The sequence below is a fragment of the Capra hircus genome, chromosome 10 (assembly GCF_001704415.2).
Source record: "Capra hircus breed San Clemente chromosome 10, ASM170441v1, whole genome shotgun sequence".
Lineage (NCBI taxonomy): Eukaryota > Metazoa > Chordata > Mammalia > Artiodactyla > Bovidae > Capra > Capra hircus.
The window spans coordinates 29,597,224-29,617,034 of NC_030817.1; the positions used below are offsets into that span (position 1 = coordinate 29,597,224).

General features: G+C 44.8%; 1 protein-coding gene across 2 annotated transcripts in view; it reads right to left on the reverse strand.

The window, feature by feature from the left end:
* Window positions 1-19,811, reverse strand: part of PRKCH (protein kinase C eta) — a 361,590-nt gene that overhangs the window by 213,214 nt on the left and 128,565 nt on the right. For both annotated transcript variants that reach the window (XM_018054083.1, XM_013967227.2), the window contains exons 4-9: window positions 19,295-19,329; window positions 17,377-17,465; window positions 15,736-15,865; window positions 12,753-12,880; window positions 9,358-9,501; window positions 9,000-9,173 (exon numbers count right to left, since the gene is read on the reverse strand). In XM_018054083.1, coding sequence (XP_017909572.1) covers window positions 9,000-9,173; window positions 9,358-9,501; window positions 12,753-12,880; window positions 15,736-15,865; window positions 17,377-17,465; window positions 19,295-19,329 — 700 coding nt within the window. The remainder of the gene's footprint in view (window positions 1-8,999; window positions 9,174-9,357; window positions 9,502-12,752; window positions 12,881-15,735; window positions 15,866-17,376; window positions 17,466-19,294; window positions 19,330-19,811) is intronic.

Here is a 19,811-nt window from a genome sequence, read left to right on the forward strand (position 1 = left end):
TTTCCACCCAGTGCAGTTGGGTTTCTAGACTGCATGATTCTGGAGGGGCTTGCTCCAGCCACCCACAGATGTTGCCTTAGGTCTTGGCCCCAAGGTCCTAGTTGGTCCTGACAAAGGCCAACCCAGCTTCCCAGGGAAATACCCGCAGGCCACCCTAGGGTGCTAGTTGGACTGTTAGTCTTCTATTCTGGTTGCCCTTCTGAGGAAAGACTGGCCCAGAGGTAAAAATTTCCCCCGGAATCCAGAGCTCCTTTTCAGCTACCTTCCCTTTTGTAGCAGGGAGGAAATACAGTCCTTATACTGTCTATGCCATGTGTATGACTCTCCTCTTGCCAGCCAGACTGAGCATTGCAAACACTGTTTCTTTCCCTTGCCCTCCATCAGTGTGATTCTGGACTGGCTGACTTGTCACTAAACTATTTGGCAGAAAGCCCCTCACGTTCTCATGCCTGGAGCCACTCCCAGCACTTCCAGCCCGGAGCTTTAGAACAGAGCCCCACTGAGGTCTGAGCACCCATAGTTTGGCAGGTTCCCAGGCATGGTTAGGGAAAACCGTAACCAATGCTCCCTACCACAGAGCTTCGCCAGTCATCAGACACACAGGGGCCGAGTCTGACCCCGGCAAGTCTCGGCCAAGTCAAAGGAAATGACACACCATCTGTGAACCGCCTCCACACACTGGAGCTGGGGGGTCCAGGCCATCTCTAGGTCATCACCGTGGGTGACAGCTAGTGACAAGGCCAGTTGCAGCTGAATAACCTCAAAAGGAAACACATGCCAACCCTTTCAAGCCCTTTGGTCACACCAAGTGTTCTGGCATCCTCCCCAAGCAGAGACAGCCAAAGGAACAGCAAGAACTCCGGGTTCTCCTATTTCTCATTCATTTTCACGACCCTATTGAGTCACAGATAGTCGGGAAGCTGGGAAGCCTCCGGGGACAGAAGCAAAGGTCCTAAATCAGCCCCCTCCGCCCCCCGCTAGAAATTCAGAGCCCAGAGACGGCCCATGTGCATTCTGTCCCCAGTGGGAACATGATTAATGTCAGGAACATGCCCAACTGGGAAACACCACGTTCTGGCTGGTTTTCTATTTTGATCTGAGCCAAAGGCAAACTATACCAAGTGACCCATAAACAGACCACATTGTGTTTACGGCACTCATTGCTCAACGGAAGGAGGAAGCCCAGTTTCAAACAGGTTAAGAAGAAATGGTCTTTCTTTTAACCTGCCTTTATTCCTGCCTGATAATAGGCAGGGGACCTTCTTCAAGACAAGGGTGCTGTTAGCCTGGCCAGGATGAGAACCCAGAGCTCGCCTATGGAAGGCTGCAGTGCAGTCCCCTCCTGACGAGATTCCAAAAATGCACATCAGGGCAACAGGATGAGCCTGCTGCCCATCTCTCCTGTGTGTGTCTCTCTTTGACACGTACACCCCTCTGCTAATATTTAACATAATGATAGAGAAAATAACTCAACTCAGGGTTGTTCCCCTGCACCCCTGTTGCTGGGTGATCTTCAGACATATTTTAAGTGTGACTTATGTGCACTGAGGTCAGTTTGCACCGGTTAGGTGAGCTGACAGCACTTGGGTCACAAGATTCCTAGCCACCCTGCCCTTCAAAGGCAGGGTTTCTGCTTTACTGATGGACACTGAGGTGCGGCCCCTTAGAGAAAGCGATGGCCCCTGCCAGGAACTCCAGCTGCACTGCTCTGTGAGCACCCCCCTGCAGGGGCCACCTGACGACACCCCAGAAGTAGGGAGGTAAGAGCACCCAGCTGCTGTCCTTGTAAAAGGAGGTTCTGTGTAATGCCTCCTCCACCCAGGGCAGCAGATCACCAGCGCACAAACGTGCTCATGGCTCCAACGCGGCCTGGGCACTGGGCACAGCGTGTCCTGTTTTCCAAACGGAAACCTTTGCTCTAACAAACTGGGTCTCTGAACAAAGCCTCAAGCATCTGACCAGCATTTACTCTGCCGCTCCCCCTCCTGCTGCCGCTGCCTCTTTGTTCCTCCTGGTCTCGGCCCTCAGCTCTCAGCCAGGCTCCAGGAGCGCCAAGGAGAGCCCCGGGAGCTGGGGGTGGGGAGACCCGGATTCCAGGCCATAAATGCCAGCAGGCTCAGCTGCCACAACAGTCCCTGATTAAGATGAAAGGAGTGTGAAGTGAATTTAACCTGAAAGGGTGGGAAAGGCAGTGTACCCCAGGCTAGCAGCCGGACCTGGGCCCTCCTGGCTTCAGGAGGCCTCACTGCCCCCACCCCATCGACAAAGAAACAGAAGCACGTTGCAGGAACTGGCAAACAGAACAAAGAAGAAAAAGAGCATCCATAATTCCACTGCCTTCATGAGAGTCCCTGATAGTTTACTGGCATCATTTCCTTTCTGGCTTTTTTTTTTTTTTTTTTTTTTTGAGGAGGGGACAGGTTTGCCAAGTTGCTCTCCCAGGAGGAACCTGAAATGGATTCACACTGCTAATTATCATAAATTCTATACTATTCCCTGGCCTCCCATCTCTTGTCCCACCATTTACTCTGTTTAATTTGGGGCAAGTAATTTAGCTCCTCCTTCACTTTATCACTCAGCAAAATAAAGATAATAATTGTATCCATCTTCTAGGGCTGATGTAAGAATTGTATGGAATAAATCATATATGTTAGATGCTTCTGAAAGTAACACACAATCTTTAGTGTGTTACTTTAGTGTGTTATACTACTTAATATTCAATCATATCTCTACTGGCCAAAAACCTTCATCAAGTAGTACATTTTTTAAGTAGATTCCCATTGCTGAAGACTGAGGTTGTTTCCAGTATCTTCCTAATATAAATCATGTACTGAAAATTAACCATATTAATGCATAACATCTTATTCTTTATGTTGCTTTCTTTGGCTAGGTTATCAGAAATAAAATCAACAGATCCAAGAGTATAAGCATTGATCCAGACTGTAAGCCATGATCCAGATTAACGAATTATTCACAAACTATTAGAATTTACAATGCTTTCAGAAATTTATGAGAATGCCAATGGAATGATGTACTTGCAAGTAATATGTATTATGAAAAAAAAATCTGGGGCAATAATTCATGGGTCCATAATTCTACATAGCAAACTTGTTAAATTATCTAATATTTGAAATTTGCTTATCTTTTTGTTTTGACCAAGAACAAAAAGAGCTCCCAAATCCCTATTTTGTGAGTGCTTATTGTCACCGTCATGTAGGGTCTGTGCTGGCCCCTGGGAGTCCCAGGACATGTTTTGGTGTGGGGAAGGAGGCAGTCATCACCATACCCAGCTGGTTCTCTTCTGAACCATGTCATGCGTGTGGCCAGAGCGTGTCTGCATTCTCACCTTTGGTCCTCACAGCAACCCCACTTTCATCTCCACCACAAGAACTCTAGGGCTCAAAGGAATTTTAAGGGAGTTGCAAGCCATTCAGACAGAGGAAAACAGAGTTGGAAGGACTCAGCTTCCTTTTCCAAGGGCAAGGCTGCTGCCATATCAACAGGTTGGAGGGGAGCCAGTGCAGACAGGAGGGGCTTAAGCAGATGCTGAATCAACAACCTCTATGTTGTACAAGATACCAAGTGGACAGAGCCGGACTCCAGAGTCAGCCTGACCCAGAGATGAACCTTGTTTCCACCACTCAGCTCAAGGGAGCCTTGGCAAGTTGCTTCCTTTCTCCTGGGCCTCAGAGACACTCATTCCGCAGGCCTGGACAGTGAGAGAAGCGCTGCTTCTACGAGCATCTTCACAATGAAGTGACATGCAAATGCTGGAGAGTGGCTCCCACGTCTCACATCGGGTCCCTTCTAAATTCTGCAGGGGCGACTGTTACAGTTTCGCGTGACACACTGATCAGCATCTTCTTTTAGATGTCAGGGCCTGCCAAACCCAGTTGCTGAAAAGTAGTCATTTACCTACTGTAATTTCTCACAGTAACTGGCATTTTCTGTTCTTTATACTTAGTTTTTCAATAGCAAACAGGGATAGTGACTGAGGACTTCTGACAGATGAACTGATGCAGAGAGCAAATGACATGCATATGTAGAGTCTGATATCTTGCAAATCCGCATGGCTTAAATTATAGCAATATGAAAACTGCATATCTTTATCTCAGCATAAGAAAAATGCACGATTCTTTTAAGCTGTTCCTACCACTTTATCATCTAGACTTAGGGGAGGGGAAAATTACCTTTATCCTTTGCTTTGGAGACATCTACTGCAACACACAAATTTTAAACCCCAAAGTCAGCTCCTCTCTGGTGCAGAAATAAAAATCACCTTGTGGTAACGACTGCCACCTTGTGGCCATATATGAAACTGTCACTAAAAATAGATGGCCAGTGTTAATAAAGTCTTCTACCAGCTCCAGTATTCTTGCCTGGAAGATACCATGGACGGAGGAGCCTGGTAGGCTACAGTCCATGGGGTCTCAAAGAGTCGGACACGACTGAGAGAATTCACGCACACACGCACACATACACACACCAGCTGCAGTCTATAGGGTCACAAATAGTCACACACGACTGAACACGTATGATACACACATACATCAGCTGAACACTGTGGAAATCACATGGAGACACTGATATCTGGGGACATTTTATAGTTCACATTTTCCTGGAAAATTCTGCATTGTATATTCTATATTTATGGGCCTTCCAATCTGTTTCAGGTTAATTTCTTTTCTATTACAACATCATCTAATTGTTTGTAAGACCTCAGACTGCTTCTATAGAATCACGGGGATTTCCTTGGATAGGTAAAAGCCCCCTGGAGTTGGGCAGGAGACACTACTTTAGTTGTTCATTAGAATAACTTGAAGTGGCCACTGCATGACCACGTCAGTCAGCTGTCTGACTCAAAGATTATCACCAGTTAATATCATCCAACCCAATGTCACAGAAAACTATCGGCTCTTTGGTGCGGCCCTGAATGTAGTCCTGCCTGGCTCATGAAACGAGGAGCTGAGCCTGAAGCCCAGGTGGACAACCAGTGCCACCCACCAGTCTTGCCTTCTTCACAAGGGTGTTCTCAAACCCAGAACCACCACCCCGCTTTTCTCCGAGAACAAAGTTCTCACCCCACTTTTCTCTGAGAAAACAGCTAGATGAGGACCAGCAAAAGACTTTAGGTGGACAAAGCACAGAGTTTGGGAAATAATGTTTTGAGGTTACTCCAGGTAGCAATGGAGGATGGGCAGAACTGAGCTCTGATGGGACCATGGACCCAGAAATGGGAAGCAGAGAATCAGGGGCATGGTGGCAGGGCCAGCGTGGGCTCCAGGACTCCTGGAGCCACTGGGGGCTCTGATGAAGAGGGTGTGGCCTCAAAGGGCCCAGACCATGAGAGGCAAGAGGGGGGAATGCAAGGGAAACTGCAGCCCAAGGAGCTATCAGTTGGACCTTGAGGTGCTTGGACAGCACGGGGGTGCACGCCACGCACCCCCTTTCACCTGTCCTCCTGCCTCCTGGCTTCCCTGCTCCATAGGTTCTCCATGCTGCGCATGTGCCTTTGCCAACACAAGGGGCCCTTACACATATGTGATGCTCAGCCTCACTTACTGTTGGAGAAATGCCAATTAGAACTCCAAAGTCACGTTAAAAAAAAATCTCTCCAGCCATCAAAATGATAGGCAGCATCATAACAGGAGAGGAGGGGAAATAAGCCTTCTCAAATGTGGTTTGGGAGTGTGAATTTAGAAATATGGCCAGCAAGTGGAAAGAGCTTGGGCTCAGCAGTCAGACTGCCTGGCTTTAAAACCTCTGCCACTTGGAAGCTAAATTTCTTCCTGCCTCAGTTTGCTCATTTGTAAAATGGGAGTGATGTTAACAGAACTTCTTCACAGGATTACCATAAAGATTAATAATACACATAAGGCACTTAGAACTGTGCCTGGTATATAAGTGATAAAGTCTTAGCTATTTTCAGCCATGATAGGAGAGAAGGCCCACTAGACTCCATCAGAATCATAAATCCATCCATTTTTGACCAAGCAATACCACTTCCCATAGTGTCCCATATAGAAATCATAGCACAGGTACATAAGATAAAAGTACAAGGGACACATTGTAAATTTGATTGAAATAAAAGTTAAGTATAACCTAAGTATATACCAACAGGAAATAGGTTAAATAATGGGTATTATGGTGTTAAAATGGAATACTATGCAGCCATTATAAATGAGGCAGTCAGGTATACACAAATATGAGACAATCTCATGATACATTATGTTTTTTTTCAGACAAATAAGGTGAATGGGGATGCAATGTACAATGTGGTGACTATAGTTAATGATATGGTATTGAATATTGAGAGTTGCTGAAAGTATTTCTTAAAGGTTCTCAACAAAAGAAAACTTCTGTAGCTAAGTGTGCTGATAGATGCTAACTGGATTTAGTTGTGGTGCTCATTTTACTATATATGCAAATATAAAATCATTTTTTGCACACCTAAAACAGTGTTAAATGTCAATTATATTTCATTTTTAATATGCAAAGTTTTAAAAAGTATAAATTTTGCAAGATGTGTTACAGAGATTTACTCTCTTAGTAAAACCATTTTGGATTTTTTCCTTAAGAAGACAGGGGTGGGGGACTTCCCTAGTGGTCCAGTGGTTAAGAATCTGTCTTCCAGTGCAGCTGACACAGGTTCGATCCCTGGTTGGGGAACTAAGATCCCACACACTTCAGGGCAACTAAGCCTGAGCGCCACAATTACTGAGCACACGTGCCTCTACCAGAGAGAAGCCCACGGGTTGGAATGAAGTCTGTGTGCCACAGCCAAGACCCAAGGCAGCCAAAGATAAACAAGCATTTTTAAAAAGGAGGGTACAGAATGGTGTGCAAATATATACCACCATTTATGTTTTTTTAAATAAATACGGATGCATATATGTTGTATGTATGTATGCTTTTGGGTACAAACCATTCTCTGAACGGCTATACATGAAAGTACTAATAATAGTCTCAGTCAAAGAAAGGAGATGAATACTTGGAGAATGCTTATATTACCCACTGCATACAAAAAATTTGCTTTTTCATAGTTTAAATCTGCAATCTGGTATGTCATTCTTCTGCTTAAATGCCTTTCATTCGTTCTTAGGGCTAAAATACAAGCTCCTTTCACAGAGCCCTCGAGGCTCTCACAGCCTGGTCCTGGCCCGCCCCACCTCTTCAGCCCAGTTCTCGCCAGGCCCCTTCTCAACCCCACACCCCACACTTGTGGGCTTCACCCGCCCTCCCTGCTCCTGTGTACTGGTGGCGCTTTAGCCGCTAGGTCATGTCCGACTCTTGCAACTGCATGGACTGTAGCCCTCCAGGCTCCTCTGTCCATGGGATTTTCCAGGCAAGAATTCTGGAGTGGGGTGCCATTTTCTCCTCCAGGGGATCTTTCTGACCCAGGGACCAAACCTGCATCTCCTGTTTAGGAGGCGTTTTCCTTACTGACTGAGCTGCCACAGGAGACCTGTTCACTGGTAGACCCACCCAGAGCTGCTCACTGTGGACAACTTACTCCCTTTCACTCTCTCTGCCTGATTAATTCTAACCGGTCCTTCTGGTTCCAGTGTAGCTGTCACTTTCTCTAGAAATGCCTTGCAGCATCCCTGGACCAGGTGTGACGCCCCCATCCCACTCCTACCACGGCCTTTACATCCCTGATGGCGGCAGAGACAAGGGACGTGCCCTGAATTCTCTTTCAGAATGCCTTTGAGAAGCAAGAAGATTGGGAAATAACTGCCAGACCCTCCCGATGCCTTCATAGGAGCCCTCTCCCCTCTCCATTGACAGCAGAAGCCCAGTCCTGAGCCCAGTCTAACTGGGCTGCAGTATGCCCCGCCTCAGGGATGAGTCAAGGTGGATGGGAGCCCACTGTGACAAAGCAGCTTATCTCGGCTAGATATTTGCTCCTGCAGCGTCCTCTGCAACCCAGGATGAGCCTATAACTCAAGATAGGAAAGATTTTTCTATCCCTGATAAGAGGAAAGTGCATGAAGCCCCTCTGCCTCGGCTCCCTGTGCTTCCTGCTTCAGATGCTGGCATGTGATGTGTGATGGTTAGGGCTGTGATATTAGGGCAAGTCCCTTGAGACCTCAAGGGCAAGAGATGCCTAATGACACTAAGCATCTCATACAATCCTAATAGTGCTATCATCAGACTTCTCAAGAAAAAAGTCTCTACTATGAACTAAATTCATCCTTTCTGTTTATTGTATAAACCACTATCAGTCATATATTCTGTTAACCACACCCAAAAGCATTCCTAATTGCACCCCATGATGAAAGTGAAGTTGCTCAGTCGTGTCCGACTCTTAGCGACCCCATGGACTGCAGCCTACCAGGCTCCTCCATCCATGGGATTTTCCAGGCAAGAGTACTGGAGTGGGGTGCCATTGCCTTCTCCAGGGGATTTTCCTGACCCAGGATTGAACCCAGGTCTCCCGCATTGCAGGCAGACGCTTTACCATCTGAGCCATCAGGGAAGTTCCCACCCCATGATAGGGTAGACAGAATCCCAGGATCAGTCCACAGAATCAAGCAAAGGGTCCTTGATTGCGGCCAGAAGTAAGGCCTTGGGACATTATAAATCAAGGTGCCCTCTTTGGGCCTATCCTGGTCTGAACTCTTTTCCCTGGGTCAGAAAGAATTTAGCATTTAGCAATGGAGCCAAGGTCAAAGTCACCAGTATAAGCAGCCCATGATGTTTACTGTCTTCTTGGACTTCTGTAACCTTCACTCTGCTAGAGAAGACTTATGTACAAAGACATTTTTAATCTTAGGACACACAACCCTCAAACTGGTCCTTCTCCAGGACAGCATGAAAGGAAGTGGTTAGTTCGTTGGTTCTGGTCATCAGAAGTCACTGGGTACTTCAAATGACCCTACCTCGGGAGTCTCCACCCCTCAAAGTTTCTGACCTGCTACTTTATGAAACCTTCGACATATTGCAGTCAACTTTTGAAGAAAGGAGGCCATGGGGTGGTGAATTAGAGTCCTACTTACAGGGGTCTGAAAGCAGCAGAACAGCTGGGTGAGGAAGGGGTGATTGCGGGCCAGGGACAGGATCCTTTTCTCAGTCATGGTGCACTCCACATCATCGTCCTGCAGGATCACGTCCTTCTTCAGCACCTTCACAGCATAGAGGTCTCCTGTTTCTTTGATTCTTGCAAGCATCACCTATGGCAAAGCAGCAGGAAGGAGCGTGAGCCAGAGAACTCCTGCAGCTTTTAGGGTATGGCCTTGCCTGGGGCAGAAGGCCGATGGCAGGTGGGAAACAGGCATATGGATTCTTTCCTGCCCAGACAAACAACCTCCATGGAGCAGGCTTCCTTTAACCCAAACAGCTGCAGCCAAGACTCACCTTCCCAAAGCTGCCCTTCCCCAACACTCGGATGAACTCAAAGTTGTCGATCCCAAGTCGGTTGGAGGAATTTACCCCAATGCCATTTCCTTCTTTGGTGCTCTCCTTTCCCTGTCGTCTTAGGGTTGATCTAGAAACAAGCTTCTGCAAAGAAGAAATACATGGAATCAGAAATCCCAGTGGAACCTGAAGCAGTTACAGGTAGAGAAGACCTTACTTGCAGCTTCACCCCTCAATGTAGCACATGGGGAGAGATTAATACAGCTTGACATGTGATCAGGTTCTGCCGCGCTCAAAGCTGTTCAGCATAAACTCCTGATCTGTGCTTACTGTATTAGGGTAAGAATCACTTAAAAATATATCTAAGCCACTGAGTTTCAGTTTGTGCTCAAATGGCAGTATACAGAAACACTGTCTCAGCCTGGGCCACCTGGTTGCTTTCTACAGGTGACCACGTTCTAAGAGCGCCATCTGGTGTCCATGTCCTACAAGTAGCAGATTTCACAACTGCTCAGAAAATCAAAGAGAATAAGAGAAGCAAGGTTATAATATACATTTTAAATTATAGAAATGAAAATTAATGTAAATATTGGAACAATGAGCAAATACATGAAGGATAATATCGACAATACCTATAATCTCATCAGCCCTCTTCAACAAAAATAAAAACAACATAAATATACACACATCTATCTTTACGCTTGATTAATTTTTAAAAAGACAATGAAATTGTTTCATAACACTAATTTTAACATTTTACATGCTATTATCATACTAACATGTTAATTGCATGCTATTAACATATTATGCACAGTTCTAAATATCATTCAAGAACATGAGTTTTAAAAAGCTGTCCAATAATTCAATTTACGGATATATCGCAATTGATTCAATAACTCCCTTGATACTGGACATACAGATTATCCCCATTTTTCTCTGTATAGAAAACACTCAGTGATTGTACTTGCATGCAGATCTTCATATCAGGGTGATAAGGAGTCTGGGCTCTCAAGCAGGCTGCCTGGGTTCAAATCACAGGTCTGCAACCCAACCCTGTGACCGTGGACCAGTCACCTACCTCTCTGTGCTTCAGTTTCCACTCCTAACACGGATGTTAGAGCAGCTGCCACGTGGCTCGTTATGAGGAATAAATGAATAACTGTGCCTAAAGCTCTTAGATCAGTGCCTGGCACGTTCAATAAACCTCAGCTGCATTGTCATCACTATCTACAAGACCATCATTAGCATCCTCTATTCAGATAACTCTCCAAAAAGGGAACTCTTTGAACCAAGAATTTAAGTTTGAAGCCTTCTGATGCATGGTCAACTTGCCCTCCAGAAAGGTTAACCGCCAATACAATGAGAGCTCCTAGCTCACCAGATGGAACCAGAAGAACTCTCCAGGGAGTTCTCCAGCTGCATCCTGCAGAAGACGCTACCTACAGACAAGGGGACGGTGCAGATGTCCATTCTGGGATATTTATAAGACAAGCAGAGCAGAAGAGACAAGAGACCAGAAGTCTAACATCTTGGAGCATTTGACCTATGAAAAAACAGCTAATTTGGGGCAACTTCTAAGCAATGTTTACAATAAATAGCTGGGCAACAACAGCCTGAAACTACAAGGGTTGTATTTACTCCACCAAGTGAAACAGTGATTGAAGATACAAAATGGATCATTTTTTAAAATCCAATTGTTCTAATAGTTTCTCCTCATAAATTTTTCAAAGACAGAAAAACTTTACCAGCTTGAATTTCACTTCCTCCACCTAAGTCCTTCCCCTGGTTGGGCTGGCCCTGGCCAGAAAGCTTCAAGCCAGTGTTTTTCAATCTTTTTTTTTCTTTTAACCCATTCTCCTATTTTGATAGACTGAAGACGTCACTCTTTAGTGATGAACTCTCAGATAATAGGTAATTTGGGTTTTCTCACTATTAAGTGTCAGAACATTAAAGATACTTGGTTCAAATGACATGTGACACTGCCCATTCCTGAGACTGTGCTGCATGGCTCAGCTCATTCCCACGGAGTTTCAGAAGCTCTGGGGCAGGCCGAAAGCCCTAACCTGACACTCTTCAGGCACAGCAGTCTGCGTGCGTGCATGCTAAGTCACTTCAGCCACGTCTGACTCTCTGCAATCCTAAGGGCGGAAGCCCGTTAGGCTCCTCTGTCCATGGGATTCTCCAGGCAAGAATATTGGAGTGGGTTGCCATGTTCTCCTCCAGGGGATATTCCCAACCCATGAATTGAAGCTGCATCTCTTACAGCTCCTGCGTTAGGAGGTGGGTTCTTTACCACTAGCACCGCCTGGGCTTCCTTGGTAGCTCAGATGGTAAAGAATCTACCTCCCAATGCAGGAGACAATCCCTGGGTCAGGAAGATTCCCAGAGAAAGGAATGGCAACCCACTCCAGTATTCTTGCCTGGGAGATCCCATGGACAGAGGTGCCTGGTGTGCTACAGTCAAGGGGGCTGCAAAGAGTTGGACACAACTGAGCCACTTTCACGTTACTTTTCCTCAAATCAAGAATACAGTGTCAGTCCAAGGCCCCGATCTACCAGATGGGGCCCTCCACCTGGTAGAGGTGGTTAGTGAAAACAAAGGAAACGAGGTGGTTAGTGATGACATTTTTTGGACAACCAAGCACCTGTCAGTGAATGCACTTCCCTTCCTAAGTATCCGAAGATATTTGCCAGTTCGGTCTACAACTTTCCTGAACCAGACATCAAGCTACACATTTTAGAAGCCACAGCCATAGCCACGGATCATTCCCCAGCTCTCGGCAGACCCCAGCTAGCAAGGCAGCAATAGGATGTGGCTGAAGCTCTAACAGACCAGGGGAGGATATGGGTCACTCAGGGAGGGGAGAAGACAAAATGCACACAGCAACAGACCCGCTCCACCCACCCCCAAGAGCCAAGAGGAGGGAACTCCTGTCTGTGGCTGGGCCAGAGATAAATTCACTATCCGTACAAAAACTTCACACTCTGGATTCCAGGGCTGTGGAGAATGTCAGCTCTTCAACTTAAACGACTTCAGAGAGGAGGAAGCAGAGGCCCACAGTTACTGGTCAGCTATACAGCTAGGGATCCCACCAAGAGTAGAACCCAGGCCCCTGGCTTCCAGGCTTTTCACCAAACCACAATGATAGGAAGTTGATTTACCGAAAAAAAAAAAAATCCTTTTTCCGCTTATTGCAATGTCTGCACACTATTTGTTGTTACATAACTGTATACAGAATCTTATTTGTAGAAGAAAATGCTCTTTAAAAATGCAATAAATCTGTTTACTGTATTTGCTGAGACTAGGACTTGGATCACGCCACACACGACACGAGGACTCACCACATCTGGGAACAATGTCTAGATTATAATATGGGGAAACAGTAAAGGCTCACCGAGGTTGGAGAAATATTTCCGGGTTGGAGGCCCATTCCTGCCAGAGTCTTGGCCAGCTCCACCGCGTTTACCCCGCAGTTTGGGGCCACGTTCGCTTGACATCGAATGTGTACATTCATTTTACATACTGGAGGGAAGAGGAGAAACGAATCCACATTCAGAAAAGAGCCACGTCAACATGAGATGTAAAACAGAATCGTGATGACCTGAGGGACTGTGGCCGGGCAACCGCACAGGCTGAACAATGCCATCTTCTCTTAAAATTCAACTGACTCAAATAATGATCCCTGATGGGGGAGCCTGGTGGGCTGCCATCTATGGGGTCGCACAGAGTCGGACACGACTGAAGCGACTTAGCAGCAGCAGCAGAGTGTAAGTAAATCCCTGACTTTCTCTATTTCTGTTTTGTGCAGAAGCAGAAAACCTAGCATACTGAAGAATAATAAATTTCAAATACCTTTTTTTTTTTCACCACAACTTGATGAAAGACTTTCAACTATGTTACATTTTAACAATCATCACTGATTTCCCAGCATGATTCAACACAGATTAAAATGTTCATCAGAGTGACAGCTCAGTCAACTAAGTAACAAGGAAACATGCCAAGTGACTTTATACTCTTCCTTGTACCTCTCAAAAAAAGGTAGTAATTACAAAGCCATGTGTAGATGGCTGTTCAAACAGTGAAGCGGTGAGTCTGAGAGAAAAACCTCTAAGTACAGCCTTCTTTATGAGCACTGTCTTTGGCTGGCCCCCACAGCACAGAACGCGGCATCCTGTGTGGCTGTGTTTCTCAGGGCTTGCAGCCTGTGGCTTCATGGGTGACAAAAAGCAATTGATTTAAAGGTCAAAGTAAGTGACAGTTGGAAGAGCAGAGCGAAGCAGACTAAGCTCCTGGCGCACAGGAAGCTGACTTGGGATGATGAAAGACCTGAGGTTTAATCAGCACAGAGTTCTGATATGGTTTCTTGACCTGGTTCTGCAGAGTGGAGGCAGAAATGAAGCGGCATAATACATGTTTGGGATGTGTCAGCCCATCTTTGGAAGGATGCACAGTTCCAAAATTTCTGGGAGCTAAATTTATGCAATTTAGGGTTATCTTCTTTGAGAAAAAGAACACTCTGGGGCTTCCCTGGTGGCCCAGTAGTTGGGAATCTGCCTGCCAATGCAGGAGACACTGGTTCGATCCTTGGTCCGGGAAGCTCCCACATGCTGTGGGGCAACTAAGCTGGTGTGCCACAACTATTGAGTCTGTGCTCTAGAGCCCGGGAGCCACAGCTACTGAAGCCCGTTCTCCCCAGCAAGAGAAGCCACCGCAGTGGGAAGCCCCTGGATCACAGCTACAGAGTAGTCCCTGCTCGCTGCAACTAGAGCAAAGCCCATGTATAGCAACAAAGACCCAGTGCGGTCAAAAATAAATAAAATCATTTAAAAAAAGAAAAAGAACACTCCATCAAGTAGAGAGCTTGGAAGGTGCCTTGCAAGGGAGGGACTCTGAGGCTTAAGCTTTATTAGCTTCATAGGACATCCTCCTCTCTCAGGAAGGCTGGTATGGAGACATACAAGCCAGTAGTGGCCTTTCTAAAGCACCACATGACAAGAAAAGCAAAAATGATAGGAATTCTGTAGGTGTGCTATCCTTAGCACCACCAGGGACAAGAACCATGCAGATGAGCCGCACCCATGGCTCTGTACAGAGCATACAAGAGCAGAAAGTGACTTTCACCCTAGAAAGGGACACCGCCCACCTCATGATCAAGCAGTGCCTGAAACAAAGCCACACGGGCACTGTCTGCACTGTTTTGGTTGAAAAAGAATTTATTTCACATATCTATGAAAAAAGAATCCTTGTGACTCCCATGGACTGTAGCCCATCGGGCTCCTCCGTCCATGGGGATTCGCCAGCCAAGAATACTGGAGTGGGTTGCCATGTCCTCCTCCCGGAGATCTTCCCCACCCAGGGATGGAACCCAGGTCTCCTGCATTGCAGATAGATTCTTTACCTTCTAAGCCACCAGGGAAGTCCACACACACACAGCACACATGAAAAAAGAATAATCAAATGGGGCTCTGGAGAAACAAAAGAACTGGCCTTTCTTAAACACAAGGGACTAGCCCTTTTTCGGTAATAGAAGCAGGTTTGGTAAATCCAGCCAGTGGAAGTTGCCTAGTTTTATTGACATGAACTCTGCCTTCCTCTGGTGACTTAGAATGTGTCTAAGGCTTTAAGCTGAACTCCACATGTATTTCAGCAGGGGACAGTGCATCCCACGACAGCCAGACTGTTTCAGAAACACTCAGTGAGAGATGACTCCAGGCCAGTAGCCTCTCAGCTCCTAACAGGACAGGGATCAGCCCCCATTTCCCGACCCTTTGCTAAGGCAAAAGCTCAAAACTCAGGCTCCATTGGGCATAGCTGTTGAAGTGCAAGCCCACATGGGGCCAAAGCTGAAGAGTCCTTCATTCCACCTACCCTCCAATCTCTATCAAGCTCTTTGAGAAGACACAGGGCAGCTCCAGCTATGCCTTTGTAACGCAGTTTCTGCTTATTTCTGATGAGGTCATCAGACCACCACTCTTGCCAGTTCTTTACCCATAACCCAACCTTTTCTGCTGACCACCTCACCTCCTACTATCGTCCATTTCTGACCAGATGCCATTTTTTCCTCTTTCATATACCTATTGAAATACACAATGACTAGCCTGTACTCAGCACTGAACAGAGGATAGCCAGCAGCCTAGCTAACCAGATGGGACATTTAATTTAGCAACTGTGTAAACATGCTGTAGTCAGGACATTTGTGGATCAAGTGCAGCTCTCTGTACATGCCCGACAAGGGACGATCTAGAGTCACTGAGACGTCTGTTTATAAAAGGTCTAAAACCATCAGTTCTAGGTCAGATTCTGAACTGCAGAATTTGGAAAGCTGGCAGCGAGGTGTTCTCATGAGGAAGTGGCTACCCCACACGCCAGCATCTCACTTTTACACTGAAGTCCTTGTCGCATTATGCCCCAGAGCAGGGAGCCACAGTGGTCGCAGAACGTTGGCACCTTATAGTTGTGGACGCTGAACTTGTGTGGGATGTTGATTCCAAACCTCTGCTCAGCAGTCTGTGAAAAGGAAACAGGAGGATGAGAGCTGAAATGCCATACCTTCTGCGAAAACTGTTAACAGGAGCCCCCCAAATTCACAGTGTTACTATCCCACCTGAGATGGGTACATCATTACTGCTGAGCAGCAGTGAATCACCCAGGCCTAACAATGCAGACTGACCACGTTTTCTAGTGAACAAGACTGGACAGAAATGTGTGGTATACAAGATTGTTCTCCATCTTGGGAGATTAAAAGAAATTTGAATTTTCATTTCATCTTTTATATTCAAGCTGTGTGTCTCTCCCTACCAATTCCCTCACAATTATGTCCATTTCCTAGAACCTTTGAACTTCAGGATTAAACAAGCCTTTTATAGACTACATACACTTACTATCACCACAAGTTCTTCCAAAAATTCATTATATCATGAGGACAGGGCAGAGGGTATTACCCAGAGGACATGGACTCACCTAAGGAATTCATGCCAAAGTGACATTCAAGTGGTGATCTTATTCCTCCATTCCAGCCTCTGCCTGTCTTTGGATTTTGGTATCTCAGTGCAAAGATTGTGCTTTTATGTCACATACAATCACTTCTTAGATCAGGTGTCATCTCACATACTATTTTCAGCAAATCATTAGATTAGGCGTATGCTCTAATCTACATCAAATTTAAAGCAATAACAACAGAGCCAGGCATCACAAGGAATGGGGTAATATTACTCCTCTTGAAACCTTTCTGGGCTCTTTCTCAAAAGAAAGAACACACGCCTCTATGTGTACTCCATAGCAATCCTGGGTGTACACTGTAAAGGACCATCAATTCAGAGCCGGACTCTTCAGTGAACCCGTGAATTTACCACTAACTGTTGGTAATATTTCACCCTCCTTCTACCTTCAGAATTTAGAGCGTTATACCCACCTCTGCTGGACGCAAAATGGCAAGAGAGAAGTTCAAGAATTTATGTACAAATAAACATCCTCCCTGAAATTTCTTGAGAGGCTAGAAGGGGCCAACAGTCACTTTATCTAGAGAGTGCAATTTATAGTTAACAACATATTTATCACATCAGTTGTATCTTGCAGTATTGATCCTATTTTAAGCTCTAGGCTGAGAGAGAAGCTAGCTAGCAGAGGCTGGATTCTACACTCAAATACCAGTCATCCAGTGCCAAACTCAGGGAACTTCTCACAATTCCAAATCTCTCTTCTAATTAGAAGAACTGATCTCTAGAGCTTTTACCCAGCTGATCACTAATGGAATATCTTAAGGACAGGTTAAGCTAAGCAAGTACAGAAATACAATGCCATAATATAACAAGGAGAGACATTTCAATTCTGATACCATTGTTGTCTTCAAGGAATATGGCAGGAAAGTGGGGGGTGCAGCAAAGAGGGACAGAGGGAGAGAGAGAAAGAGAGAGACACCGAGGCGGAGAGGGAGAGAAAAAGGAGGAGGGAGGGAGAGAGGGAGAGAGAGACTGTGCACAGATAAGCGTGGGTAGACAATCCGCAAACTGCTATCTTACCTTTGAATCCACTTTGTTAATATTGTTTTGGCAAGTGCAGGCTGTAACAATCAGATGATGGCAGCGCTTGTGGACAACACAGGTGCACACTGGGGAATAAAATCCAGCAGTTATACATTTATCAGAGGCTGACAGCCTAGCCAGTTTCAGTAGAGTAACAAGGGCTAGATGCTGGGCTCATGGGAAGCCTGTGCTCCCCTCCTTCCTATATTCTTTGCCCTCACCCTAACTCAGGCCTTTGCTCATGCTCAAACTATTCATACTCAAGTCTGAAACCCATGTCATCATTCCTGTGCCTACCTCCAGAGGAATCATCTCACAGTATGCTGCTGACATCCTCAGCCCCATGATCTAAAGCACTCAATCGTGTCTCAATATCAGTCAGAACAGAGCTGAAATTTTCCAGATCAGTTTCAGGGTCTCTCAAGCCCACCCCAGACTCACTTGTCACATTTCTTCTCTGATGGTTTTTTGTCCCATTAAAAACTAGACTGGCTGCTCTTCCTGGAGTAAGTCTTCACCCTCCTCCACACACTGTCCACATCCTTCTCAATTCCCAGGATATCTTCCTTTCCTATCACTTAACTAATTCAAATTTATAACAGATCACGAAACTTTTAAAAATGTTTCTTCCCTGGAAACACACTCCCCATGACTTCCCTTCTAGACTGAAACTCTAGCCCTCCTCTGATCTCCTAAACTTTTAGCTGGCCTCCCTCATTTAAAGTGTTCCACATATGGCCTCCAGTGTACTCAGGATTCCCAGCCAGCATGATGACTTGAACAAAGTAGGTATTCACTAAGTATTTGCAGAATGACTCAATCAATTGTTTGAATAGCTAGAATTTTATAAATAACTTTTTCTTCATTTTCATTTAGATAACTGATAGAGTGTAGACACAGCCCAATTTCCATTAACGAGCAATGAAACAATATTAAAAATACACATCATTTTTAAGATCTTTCAAGACACATGAAAGTTTCCAGGATTAAATATGTAAAGACAGATGACAAGTCAGTAAATAGTACTATAGTCTAAAACAAATCTAGCTTTCATCAGATTGAATTCTCAGGAGAACCGAATTGAAAGTGCCCAGGGAACTAACTAGTCTTTTTATAAGAGGGAATCCTTCACATAGAAAAAATTTATATTCTGAGGCATTTGTGTTTTTCACAGTCAGCTTGGCTACAGGTTTATTAATTTGATTGATATTTTCAGAGAACTAGCTTTGGATTTAGTGGCTTTTCTTTATTGGTTCCCTAATTTAAATTTCACTGTTTCCTACTCTATTTTTATTATTTACTTTCCACCGCTCATTTTAGGCTTAAGTTTCTCTCCTTTCTGAGATGGAAACTTAGATTATTGACTCGATCTTTCTTCTTTTGTAATCTAAACATTTAATACTATAAATTTTTCTCTCAGCACTGCTTTCACTGCTTCTCACAAACTTTGATAAACTGTATTCTTACTGGGTTTAAAATATTTTTTAAATTTCCTTTCAAATCTTCTTTGACCCATGAGCCATTTAGAATATATTGCTTAATCTCCAAATACTTGGAAGTATTTTAATTATCTTTCTGTTACTGATTTTCAGTTTCATTACACTGCTGTCTGAGAAGATACTTTTTAGGATTTCAATTCTTTTATATTTGTTATTGTTGGTTTTATAGCCTAGAATGTGTTCTCTGTTGGTAAATTTTCCTAGAAAACTTATGAAGAATGTGTATTCTGCTTCTCTTAGATGGAGTATTCTATAAATGTCAATTTGATCAAGTTGTGATAATGCTGTTATGGGGTCTCATTTGACCTACAGAGAGTTATTTATCAAAATATTAATGGAATGTACCCTGTTTCCTCTTGGAATAATCACTCAACACAGAAACAAGATTAAATATACTTTCAAAAATGTTTTCTTACCTTGGCATTGATAACCCTGTTTTCCAAATACACCCCTGGTTCAAGACAATAGAGAAAAAAGTAACCATTAGTCAAACATTTCAGCAACAACTCCTATAATCACAGTACTTAAGGAAAACAAATTTCATCCTCTAGTCCTTTATAAAAAATAAAATTTCAGAGAAGCAGCAGTGATGACGTCCTTTTTGAGTGCTTGTAACCATAAGACAAAAAGGAAATTGACAAATTAGAATACTCCAAATCATAAAAACAGGTAAGTATTGCCAATTCTCATTCTACCAACCTCTGTGGCAATCCCCCTAGTCCTTAGTGAAAATAAGCCCTTCTCTGTGTGTGACTGAGCCTCAGGCTGAAGTGTCACTCTACAGCCTAACTGAGCATTCTCTCTCATATACACAGAAAGATGTGTAGAAGGTGAAGCTTAGATGCAGATATACATACGGAGGTAAACAGGCGAGTCCAGTGGACCTGACTGACCTGAAGCATCTTTCCTCTTCTCTGTGCACACATCACCCCA